This window comes from Ambystoma mexicanum, chromosome 11, assembly GCF_040938575.1.
Source record: "Ambystoma mexicanum isolate Mex_15411 chromosome 11, UKY_AmexF1_1, whole genome shotgun sequence".
Taxonomy (NCBI): domain Eukaryota; kingdom Metazoa; phylum Chordata; class Amphibia; order Caudata; family Ambystomatidae; genus Ambystoma; species Ambystoma mexicanum.
Genome location: NC_090934.1, coordinates 1,006,176,187 through 1,006,189,250, shown reverse-complemented (window position 1 = coordinate 1,006,189,250; position 13,064 = coordinate 1,006,176,187). Strand labels below are relative to the sequence as shown.

The window sequence follows — 13,064 nt, the reverse complement described above, 5'->3', positions numbered from 1 at the left end:
TCAAAAGGAAAGACCAGCCGGCCTCTTACGCCCTATTGACATCCCACCTCGCCCTTGGCATACGCTTTCTATGGACTTCATCACCGACCTACCTCCATGCTCCGGATACAATACGATCCTGGTAATCGTGGACTTATTCTCCAAGATGGCGCATTTCATTCCACTCAAAGGCTTGCCAACAGCAACAACTCTGGCCCGAGAATTTCTCGAAAACATTGTCCGACTGCACGGTTATCCTTCAGTGCTAATTTCGGATCGAGGTAGTCAATTTATTTCTCATTTTTGGCGAAGTTGTTGTCGGTCGGCTCAAATTGATGTGAGATTATCGACCAGTCACCACCCTCAAACCGACGGACAAACCGAGAGGACCAATCAAACTCTGGAACAGTATTTACGCTGCATGCTGCAACAAACTGAAAAAACTTGGAAAGATATCCTTTGGATAGCCGAATATGCCTACAACAACTCTGTCCACTCAGGAACTGGGAAAACCCCGTTTTTTTCTTTTATACGGCTGTCACCCTCGAACCTCAGAGTTGGATCCACCCCAAGATCTTGGAACACCAGCAGTAGACTACCTGCACTCTACAATCACCCAAGCTTTTAAGGAAGCCGTTTCTCACCTTCAAAGGGCTAAGGAACAATACAAGAAAGGAGCAGATCAACATCGGAAGGAAGCCGCCCCAATATCAAGTAGGAGATCAAGTCTGGTTATCCACCAAATATCTACCTCTAAAAGGACCACGCACATTCAACCCAAGATACCTTGGTCCCTATTCCATCACTACCATATTAAACCCAGTAGCGGTTAAGTTGGACTTGCCCCCTCACATGAAGATACATCCGGTCTTCCACATCTCTCTTTTAAAACCCGTGCAACCTCAAACCCGACTAACTAAATCCCCAAAACCTATCCTAGTTGATGGAGAACTCGAGTTTGAAGTCAAAAGCATCCTGGACTCCAAGATCTCCAAATCTAAGCTATTTTACCTAATTGACTGGAAAGGCTACGGCCCTCAAGAAAGATCCTGGGAACCTGCAGAATATGTCCACGCTCCTCGTCTAATCAAAAGATTTCATCAAACATTTCCTGACAAGCCAAAACCCCCGGGGAAGCCCGGTTTGGGAGGGGCCTTGAGGGGGGCTACTGTCAGGATCTCTGCTTCCAAAAGGCCAGGACTTACCCAACTCCCTTGGAAGCAGACCCATAACCCAGGTTCCGAGTGCCAGCCAGTCCCAATTGGGACCTTTTGGACCCTGTCCTGGCGCCAGTGGTGCCAGGCTCATAAATATGCCCAGTCCCAGCGCTGCAAGCGCCGGGCTCATAATGCTTGGGTGGACTTACCTGCAGCAGACCATGCTGCTTACTTACCTGCCAGTTGAACCCCTGATCCTCTTCTGTTTGGGACTACTTTTCCTGTTGGGTGGGGCAGGAGCCACTCCCTAGGTTCAGAACACTGGAACTCTTCTGGAAAGCAGGAACTCTTTTCTTACCTAGGCGTGGCTGTGGAAGGAGACACCTAAGCACTACAGGAGGCTATTTAAACCACACCCGATGGATGAATCTTGCTTTGCGTTATTCTGCATCCTCTGCAGCAGAACGCTCATCGTGTCTTCTGCATCTGATCCTGGGCCTAAAGGCAAAAGGCTTACCATCCTGAATCCAGTCTTCAGCAACATCTATAAAGACAAGAAAAAACAGGTTAGCACTACGGTCTTCAGTGACAGCGCATCTCTTACCTGGTCCATCGGCTGTCACCAACGCCTCGCGCAGCATTCCTGCATCTGAAAGACAAAGGCTTACCTACTCTTCACGCGCTCCGGAGGTCATCGCACTGCATTCCGGCATCTGAAAGACAAAAGCTTACCAACTCTTCGCACGCTCCGGAGGCCTTCGGCGCTGCATCCCGCATCTGTAAGACAAAAGAAGGTGCGTTTAAAGACATTGGGTAACGTTCAATACTCACGTGCCATTACTCCATCCACGCCGAACTCAGTGGGCATTCCGGCATCCTTCAGCAGCTCCGAACTGGTACCTGCAAAATAAAAGGACAGTTAGTGCGCATCGTGAAGCAAGCAACAAGCGCTTACTTACGCGCTTCCAGGCGCTTCTATTCCGCATACGGGTCCATCCTCAACTCACTTCAGCCAGTCAACCGCCATCGCCGGAACCCTGCAAAATAAGAGACAGCATTACAAAAGACTTTTAAAGACATTTGAAATATTCGGAACTCACCGTTCGTGAAGTAAACGACGGACAGCAGTCCTCTGAAGTCAAGAGGCCTGCGCTACCTATCCAGTGAAGAAACTGGTTACAGCGCCCTGCCCCGAGGCAGATGGAGAGCTCGGCGTTCACTTACCTAAGGTGAGAGCGTTAACCTTTGGGGTTCTACAGGAGAGGAGAAAAGGAAAGAGATGGGGACACCCCAATAACCCCAGTTCATTAATCCCATATTTTCTATCTGCAGACATCTTACTCTTCGAGTCAGGCATACAGTGCACAGAGGTCCAGCCCAAAGAGCCAACCGGGTGGTGCACATCACTTTTGAAGATATGGTAGTCGCCCAGTCAACACCGGCGCCTCTGCGAGAATCAGGTGAGCGTTACAAAACTCGAGAGACCTGTATATTGGAGTAGAGGCCTATCAAAGCAATCTGAAAATCATACAATACGATTTGGGAGACCTGTATAGTGGGAGAGAGGCCTATCAATGCAATCTGAATATCATACAATAGAATTTGGGAACAGAGCCTCTGCTAAATTTGAGAGACCTGTATATTGGGAGAGAGGCCTATCAATGCAATCTGAATATCATACAATGCAATTTGGGAACAAAACCCCTGCTAAATTTGGGAGACCTGTATATTGGGAGAGAGGCCTATCAGTGCAATCTGACTATGATACAATACAATTTGGGAACAGAATCACTGCTAAACTTGGGAGACCTGTATAGTGGGAGAGAGGCCTATCAATGCAATCTGAATATCACACAGTGCAATTTGGGGACAGAACCCCTGCTAAATTTGGGAGACCTGTATAGTGGGAGAGGTCTATCAATGTAATCTGAATACCGTACAATACAATTTGGAAACAGAACCATGGTAAATTTGGGAGACCTGTATAGTGGGTGAGGGGTCCACGACCAGCGGGTCAGATGAGTACCGTATTTCTTCAGGGTGTGGGAGAGAGAGAGGCAATGGGAGCTAATAACACTGTTTTATATCGGTTTGTTAAATGGCTAAGGTTATAGGGTAGAGTGTTGGATCTACTCCTAACCCAGGCCACTCCTATATTACTGGTCCTTGTAGTTGATGGTTGACGGCTGACCGCTGGCTTCCCTGGCTGACACTTCCTGAAGCCACCTCTGTTGGCACCGCCCTTGGACTTGTGCCCTTAGCCGCTGTGCTTCACGGGCAGAGGGCAGCTACGGCCGCAATAGCCAGTCAAGGGGGTGGAATGGTCGGGAGGCGGGAGGGAAGCGAACCAGGAAATGGATGTGGGAGGGAACGAGGACCGTGAGCCGGGCTACAAGGGCCTGGGGGCCGCGGTAAATATCACATTAAGGGAGATGCCTACTCACAGTACTTCCCTAAGCCCCCGTTGGTGAAGAAGGGTGGTTGGACCAATCACAGGGGGTGGGCGGTTATGGGAGGGTAGAGGAAGGTGAAGGAGCTGCAATGGAGCGGGAAGGGAGAGGAGGCTAATGGGCCCAACGGAGCCCAATAGATGTTTAATAAAGGGCCAGGAGGGTTTCACAGGCCCACGACAAGAAAACACTCCCCTGCTCAGCTCCATGTTACTGCGCGTGCAGTGCTGGGCTCCTAGGCCTCAATGGGTGGATGGCCAGGCAATCGGGAGGCAGGGGCGGGCTGGAGGGAGGAAACCAGGAAGTAGGGAGGGCGAGGGCTGGCAACGGGGCTTGGGTCTGCTGGAAACTAGCTGGAAACCAGGCCTGGAGGCCCAGGGGGGATATCCGAGTCTGAAAACACTCACCTGCTCAGCTCCACTTTACTGGGCGAGCTGCGTGCAGTGCTGGGCTCCTAGGCCTCAATGGGGGGGCTACCCGAGTCTGAAAACACTCACCTGCTCAGCTCCATGTTACTGGGTGAGCGGCGTGCAATGCTGGGCTCCTAGGCCTCAATGGGTGGATGGCCAGCCAATCGGGAGGCAGGGGCGGGCTGGAGGGAGGAAACCAGGAAGGAGGGAGCGGGAGGGAGAGGGCTGGCAACGGGACTTGGGTCTGCTGGAAACTAGCTGAAAACCGGGCCTGGAGGCCCAGGGGGGCTATCCGAGTCTGGAAATACTCACCTGCTCAGCTCCACGTTACTGGGCGAGCGGCGTGCAGTGCTGGGCTCCTAGGCCTCAATGGGTGGATGGCCAGCCAATCGGGAGGTAGGGGCGGACTGGAGGGAGGAAACCAGGAAGGAGGGAGGGGGAGGGCTGGCAACAGGGCTTGGGTCTGCCGGAAACTAGCTGGAAACCGGGCCTGGAGGCCCAGGGGGGGCTAACCGAGTCTCTATCTGAGATATTGAACTACATATTTTGTACTGGCCTACCTGCCTAAATTGAATTACATATTTTGTACTAGCCTACCTGCCTATATTGAACTGCATATTCTGTACTGGCCTACCTGCCTATATTGAACTGCATATTTTGTACTGGCCTACCTGCCTATATTGAACTCCATATTTTGTACTGGCTTACCTGCCTATATTGAACTACATATTTTGTACTGACCTACCTGCCTATATTGAACTGCATATTTTGTACTGGCCTACCTGCCTATATTGAATAGGGGTGTCACGGTATTAGTTTTATGACAGTACGATAACCTTCTTGTCAAATGACGGTATATCATGGTTATCACAGTATAGAAGGTGGAGTGAACTAATCTTAACAAATATTTTCTTAAAAGGTCATAAATTGTCAGATTTATCATCACAAACAAAACCAGGCACCCAGGGTCAGAATTGGGCTTTTCAACATACTTTCCACTGAAATGCCACCCCTTGCCTCCACCAAATACAAACACACGTGTGGAGAACAGCTTTTCTTAAGTGGTCATTTAGGCTTTTAGCTTCCCCACTGGCTACTGGTGAAGATGAACATGTTGCCATATTGAATGCCTGCATGCCACAGATCAATGGAGGCTGATTGTAGTATACGCTTGTGCCCATACACACACACACACACACACGCGCGCACTCTTTACGTTACAGCCTTTCCAAATCAGATTGAAAAGCACACTTAACGGTATAAACGGTATACCGGTATAAACAATGTGACGGTTATTATTGTTCAATTAAGTGGTTCACGGTATCTTTAACGGTATACCGTTACATCCCTAATATTGAACTACATATTCTGTACTGGCCTACCTGCCCATATTGAACTGCGTATTTTGCACTGGCAAACCTGACCACCCTGAACTAAATGATGCCTACTAGCCTACCCTGCATATCCCAAACTGTATACTCACCGCCCTGCCATTGATTGCTCGCATTCAGCACCTAGCTGCTCCACCACTTGTCAGCTACACTCAGTACCTAGTCGCACCACCCCTGTGGTTGTGGCACCCAGCACCTATGATGCACTCAGCATACATTTGCCTTGCCATCTGATTACCACTCCCTACAGAATGTACTTACCAGGCATCTTCTCAGCACTGCTGAGAGTAATTCTCCACATCATCCACTCATCCGGCTACCATAGCCTCACCTCTAGCCCTGTCTCCATAGGCACCATTCCACCCTCTATTATGCCCTATGCCTACCTTTTTTCACAGGCACCTAAACCCATCTTACCCCACCGCTCCACGCCATATAGTCCCTCCGCTAGAAATGCCAGATTACGTTCCAGAATACCTAAACTATATGAGCCACGTGCCAGGGACTCCAGCCAGTCAAAATGACTAACCGGACCCCACCTATGCACATGGGCACTCCTACCATACGTCCCATGGACAGACCCAAGCACAACCCAACTAATACTTTAACCAAGCATAAGAATCTCATTACAGCCACCCTACCTACACGTGCTAACAATATTGCCCTGCCTATAAAAGGGACCTTAATTAACGCGCGATCTGTAGTAGACCATGCTACAGATATAGCAGACCTCATTCTAGCAGAGAAACTAGACCTTCTAGCCATCACCGAATCATGGCTCCATGCAGCCGCTCGCCCAGCTCTCTCGCTAGCTATCCCTGACCACTACACCATCCTTCGAGCAGACAAAACTCAATCCAGAGGAGGAGACCTCGCCATAATTGCCAAAACACACCTCAACATTAGACTTGACACCACAAACAACTTCCCATCTTGCAAATCACTCACAGCCAAGCTACCTACTGCCAATTCCCAAACTATCACCATGCATTTATTCTACAGACCTCCTGGACCCTTAGGCTCCTTCGAGGAAGACCACACCACCATCCTCTCAAACAACCTAAAAAATACCTCCCAGAGCCTCATCCTAGGAGACTTCAACCTAGGCCTCAAGGACCGCAAAGACCTCCAGGCTACCCTCATTAACAACACCCTGTCTGAATTAGGCTTTACCCAAAGAGTGTCCAGCCCTACCCACAACAAAGGGATACCCCTTGACTGGGTAGCAGACCATAACTGTGTGGCCTCCATCACCGCCAACTCCCCTCAACCATGGTCTGACCACCATCTACTCACCTTCACCCTCGAAGACTCAAGCCCCATCACCAATAGCCTACTAGCCACAGCTGTCCCTACGAGAAACAAGAAAAACATTGCAGCAGAAAAACTCACCCCCCCTCATTCTCCCGACTTTGAACCAACTCCCAGTGACCTCTAATCGTCATCACCTCGTAGAAGGTTACAACAAAATCATGCACTCAGCCTTAGGCTCTATTGCACAGCTAAAACTGAGAAAATGCAAACCGAAAAAAACACCTGAATATGTGGTTCTCTACCCACCTAAAAGCTCTCAGATTAGAGAAACGTAAAAAGGAACAAGCTTGGAGACAATCTCCCACCGACAATAACAAGACGATTCTCAACAAAATAGCCTCCACATACAAAAAAGAAATCATAATCGCTAAACAAGAATCATAACTAGCAAATTTCACAAGCCAAATCTAGCACTAAAGAATTGTTCACTATTATCAAAGAATTGGAAACACCCGTCTCAATCCCAGACACTTGTGTGAAAGACAAAAAATGGTGCACTGGTGTCCAAAATGCCCTATCCAACAAAGTAGCAGGCCTACAAATCAAAATCAACAACAAGAATGAATCCCTAACCAACCATACGAACTCCACGAACACTCCCCTACCGCCCACACCCCTGAACCCGACACCCAACCCACTCACCCGCTTTAGCTTTTCCAAAGTCTCCACATAGAAGTGGAAAAAATCATCCTCGGCCTCAAACCGTCAAATTGCCAGGGCGACTGTTGCCCGTCACAAATCATTAAGGATGCGGCAAGGGACCTCTCACCATTCATTACCAAACTCATTAACGCCTCCTTCTCCTCAGGTATCATCCCCAACAATCTTAAAGAGTCTTGGGTTCTCCCTTTACTGAAATAACCCTCCCTAGACCCTTCTGTACACACTAATTACAGACCCATTACCACCGTCTACTTCCTGCTCAAAATATTAGATAAGGCAGCCTATCTACAAATACAAAAATACCTCGAACTAAACCATCTTCTGGGAATCCGGCAATCAGGCTTTAGACCCCAACATGGGACAGAAACTGCCCTCATCGATCTTAAGGCTTAAATTGACACCCTGAGAGATAATGGAAAAACTGCTTTACTGCTTCTTTTCGACCTTTTTGCAGCATTTGATTTAGTAGATCATAAAATCCTATGCAACCACCTGGACTCGGCAGCCCATTTCTCTCAAGAAGCCATCAGCTGGATTGAGTCGTTCCTGAGTAACAGATCCATGCGTGTCTTTACCTCAACATCTGCTGACCCCATTCCCATCACCTGTGGGGTCCCCCAGGGATCTTGTCTCTCCTACACTGTATGTGTTCACTAAGCCCCTGTTTGATGATCTGGAAGGACTGGGTATCATCTACACTAATTATGCCGATTATACCCAGATCCTCATCCCGTTGACGGGAGATTACAACCTGGATTTGGCCTTTTTTAAACAGGGTGTTCCTCATCATCCAGGCATGGATGGCCTCCCACAGTCTATGCCTGAATGATGACAAGACTGAACTCATCATCCTCGGATCTACCCCAAATTTAAACAAACTGGATCACAATTACACTAGCTTCATCGTAGACGGCAACTCTATCAAGGTAGCCAAGGAAGTGAAAACCCTAGGAATCTACCTAGACTCCTCCCTCTCCTTCCACAAACAGGTCAGCTCTATGGCTTCCTCTACAGCCTACACATGTAAGCTAATAAGAGCAGCCAAACCCTTCCTATCCACTCAGAGTTGCATTACCCTAGCCAGAGCCCTTGTACTATCAAAACTGGACTATTGTAACACCCTCTACGTAGGAGCCAATAAATATGTTATCAATAAAATCCAGACTCTGCAAAACAATGCTCTTAGAGTAGCGCTTTGTATACCCAAGAGAGAACACATTTCCAACGTTAGGAGAGACCACATTTGGCTCACTACCACTGACAAAATCATGCTCAAAGTAGCCTCCTTAACACATAAATGCCTCAATAACGCAGCCCCCCGATATTTAGCCAACAGAATAAAAAGACACACTCCTAACAGACCCACCAGAACCCATAATGCAAATTTACTCGCAGTTCCCAGGTTCAAACGAACCAAAACGGGCGTCAACAGCTTCCAGGTGAAAGCAGCCCAACATTGGAATTCCTTGCCACCCTCCTTAAGGACACCTCAAACCTACCCTCACTTTAGACGTAACTACATTCAGTGGATAAAGAACCATGACCGATAACTCACCCTGCCTTTGTAAATTATGTAAATATGTATACTTGTAAAACTGTTCTGCACTACGTTTACTGCAGCTGCCTTAACCCATGTACTCTCTGTAAACTACTGTACAGCACTGTAACCAAGCTGAGAATAACCTTGCTGCTCCTGCGCCTTTCTACCCTCGTGTCTGGTGCGCATTATAAATGAATAAACATAAACACAAACAGATGAGAATATTATATTGTGTGACAAATACTTGCTCCTCAAACTGTTCTATTGTGTTATGAAAAAAGGAGATAGCTTGGTCCCAGGCCCCAGAAAGCCTTGTGGATGATGCAGAGGGTCTTGAATTTGATGCTCACGGCCAGAGAGAGCCAGTGGAGGGATTTTAGGGCTGGAGAGATACGGTCCCTGGGCTTGAGGCCAAGGATAAGCCTTGCATCCCTATTCTGGGTTAGCTGAATAGGGCGTAGGGAGGAGAGCGGGAGATTAAGGAAGAAGCTGTTGCAGTAGTCCAGCCTAGAGAGGACCAGAGCCCTGTAGACATTGAGCTTCTGGGTGAAGATGAGGCAAGACAGAATGGCTCTGAGGAGGTGAAGCTGGAAGTGGCCTTTCTAGGCAAGGTCAAAGATGTGAGGGGTGAAGGAGAGAGCAGAGGCGAAGATGATCTTGATGCTTTTAGCCCCACAGGATGGTGAGGTTAGAGGGCCCAAGGAGGGCGGCCAGAGAGTATGAGGGAAACAGGGCACAGGTGTCCCAATGAGAAGGATCTCCAATTTAGTGGCATTAAGACAGAGATTGTTAGCTGTACACGGTGCATGGATAGAGGTCAGACAATCGGGGATGAGAGAGGAGGTAATAGAGGGAAGTTTGAGGAAAGCTGTGTGTCATCAGCATAGCACTAGAAGTGAGGAGAGAAGGCAGAGATCAGGTGACCCAGAGGGGAGAGATAGATATTGAAGAGCCACAGCGATAGGATAGAGACCTGGGGGACACCGCAGGGAGAGTGTGGTGGTGGAGGGGAAAGGGCCCAGTTGCAACTAGGAAGGGCGATTAGTGAGGAAAGAAGTCAGCCATTCTAGTGCCCGGTCTGTGATGCAGAGGGTGTCACAGTCGTTTTATGAGGATAGAATGGTTGAGTGTCGAGGCAGAGGAGAGGCAGAGGAGAATGAGAACATCAGGAGAGTTAATGTCAAGATTTGCAAGCATATCTTCACAGGTGTTCAGGAGAGCAGTTTCCGTGCCTCTGAAGGCCCGGAATCCAAAATTATGGTTTTGGAGGCAAATAACAAGTTCAGTGTGGAGGGTCATTTGCAGTTGGGGGAGGACTAGCTTCTCCAAGAGTTTACCCAGAAAGGGGTAGTGGAGATAGGGCGATAGTTACCCGGGCAGGAGGGGTCAGCAGACTGCTTTAAGAGAGGGTGCACAAGCGAGTGCTGCAGGGATGGAGGGAAGGAGCCAGTGGCAAAGGAGTGCTTACAGAAGTTGGCAAGAGCTAGGGCCAAAGAGGAGATGTTGTCCTTGATAGTCCTAGAAGAGCAGGGGAGCTCCTTGAAGGAGACCTTCATGGAGCGGACAACTTTAGAGACCTCATCCGGTGCTATGGGCAGGACGAGAAGAGTGCAGGAGGTGGAAGGATGGGAGCCAAGGAAGGCAGAGGAGTGGGAGCGGGAGTGGAGATGGGGTGGGGGAGGGTGAGGACAGTATGTCTTGAGTTTTAGATGAGAAATGAGAGGCCAATGCGGTGCAGAGACCCTGGGAGGGAAGAAGGGGAGGTGGAGACTGCAGTTGGATTGGCGAGTACCTTGAAGATTTTGAAAAGTTCAGCCATGTTGTTAGTGGCTCCAAAGATGCAGGTTTGGATGTTGGCCCTCTTCTTTGAGCGGATAGAGAAACGATATTGCCTTTGGGGCAGGCGGCAGGCCAGTTTGTAAGAGAATGAAGCCGACGTCTGCCAAACTCTGCACTTACGTTTCAGAGCGGCTAGTTCGGAGTCATACCAGCCATTGCACTTCGAGGCAGGCTTCAGGTGGATCCTCATAACTGGGGCAAGGATGTCAAATGTGTTAGAGATGGAGAGGTGAAAGTTAACGAGGACAGAGTCAGAGGCAGAGTCGAGGGCGGGAGTGGGGGGGTGAAAGTGGAGGCAAAAGCAGTGACTGACACACACTTCATCAGTCGAATGACTTGCAAATTTGCGAAGCCAAGCACAAACGTCTCAGGGGTATACACGGTCAATTCAGCTTTAGATAGGTAAGCAGCGCCAGATTGATGAATTGCGTGATGCGTTACACAAAATATTTAAGTTGGTACCGCTTTTCACAGGAAGCCAATATAAGCTGATGTAGCAAAAGGTGGGAGTGAGAGAAACTAGATGCACCCAGGGCAAGACGAGCTACAGAAATTTGGAAGATCTGTAAACATTGGACCAGGAAATCAGGCTGACCAAGTTAGATCCCATTGCAATAATTAAGAGAGTCCATAAGAGAAGTCAAAGCTGTGGAACAAAGCTAAGTCGGTATAAAAGGAAGTATCCTTTTTTAGAGGTTTCAATTTGATGAAACCAGAGTTGCAAACCGAGGATATCTGAGCTTCTCGTGGGCCGGATGTCAGAAGTTTGATACTGAAACTCTTAACTGATGGACAGGGTACCAACGAGGCAGGATAATACTCAGTGTTCCAGGTCTTATTGGGAATAGAGGAGCAGATAACATTGATCCGAGTTTTGGCCCCATTTAATTTCAGTCATTTACTAGACATCCACTCTCCAATGGCAGACAAACAAGTTCTCAGTTTAGATGGAAGGTCCGATACGAGAGAATCAAGTCGAGTGTCAACTGCATCTGTGGGCAGTCTGTGCTGTCTACATCAAATTGAAACACCCATCACTGATGAAGGACAGCAGTAAATGCCCTCATGCGTCTCTCACCGCAAGGAACCAACTAAGGACACCATCAAATTGCAACTCTGCAGTCCCCGGTCCTCCTAGAAATGAAGAAAGCTGGCACTGTTTGACCACAGGCTCCAGGGAAATCCCTAAAGAGAAAGTTCATTATTGCAACTCTCCCATTTTCACAGCAACCATAAGCTTTCTGCATCATAGATCAAATGGAGAAACTTGAAATACATGCCCGCAATGGTCTGGCCCTCCAAGACACACATGTAGTCATGAAACCCCGACGGATGTTGAACGAAGTCCCCCAGTTCCATAGATAATGAATTCAGCATTTACACTATTACATTTACTTCATGATCATGGCAGCATCACCTCTTCTGTGGTCTGTTGTGGGTCAGAACATAGATAAGAGATGAATAGTTTTCTTCAGGTATACTTATTTTTACTGCATATAATTTCAATTGTGTAAGTAAAGTAGTTGTACTTTTCTAAAAAGAGCTCTAATTGGAAATGTGTCTTTATTGACCTAGTTACATTGTGTTTTATTGTACCCGTCAACCTTTCCTTTGGAGCTTGGACATTGATTGCTCATCCGCAGTTACTAGTGATGATCCAAGGAAGCTATAGAGCCACTTATGCAGACATAGTGCCTGGCTCCTGGACCAGAGAGAACCAAGTATCACTTTCTTCAAAAGTTGCACATAACTTTATCCTCATACCAGCGTGTAGAGAGAGATTAAGTGTGTCCCTTTTCTGCCGCAGCTCACTCCACTCCCACCATATTGCCTAGCAGAGCAATATAAGTGATCTTAGCATGTTTCATCTGCTAAATCTTTCACATACCAGTAAAATCCACATTTGTTTGTCTCTACCTTTTCTAGCTTCATGTGGGAGAAAACCGAAGAAAGTGCCAACCCACCAACAAAGCGCCAACTGCTGACCCTTACAGAAGACTTTGAGTTGCAGGTGTACAAGGTGGGCCCTGTGGATGGGACTCTGGCTTTGATCTGCCAATGTAACCAAGACACCTTGATGCAGCTGCTGCCAGCAGACGTTAATGGTGAGTGCATCACTTTCTTTCCAATTTTTGAAGTTAGACACTTGGATCATAACCTGTTCATTTGGTTCTTGTGTGTTATACACTACTAAGCTGGCTGTCATTGTTTTCATCTTTCCATTTTAAAAGCACTGTGTATGTTGTGTACCAATACCTGTAGACACATATCATATTTATGCATCTTACATTCTATTTGAAGGAAAATATGTTGTGACCTAG

General features: G+C 47.9%; 1 protein-coding gene across 1 annotated transcript in view; it reads left to right on the top strand.

The window, feature by feature from the left end:
- Window positions 1-13,064, top strand: part of SPG11 (SPG11 vesicle trafficking associated, spatacsin) — a 1,688,331-nt gene that overhangs the window by 115,659 nt on the left and 1,559,608 nt on the right. Inside the window, exon 3 of the mRNA XM_069624201.1 lies at window positions 12,670-12,848. Within this exon, the coding sequence (XP_069480302.1) occupies window positions 12,670-12,848 (179 nt within the window). The remainder of the gene's footprint in view (window positions 1-12,669; window positions 12,849-13,064) is intronic.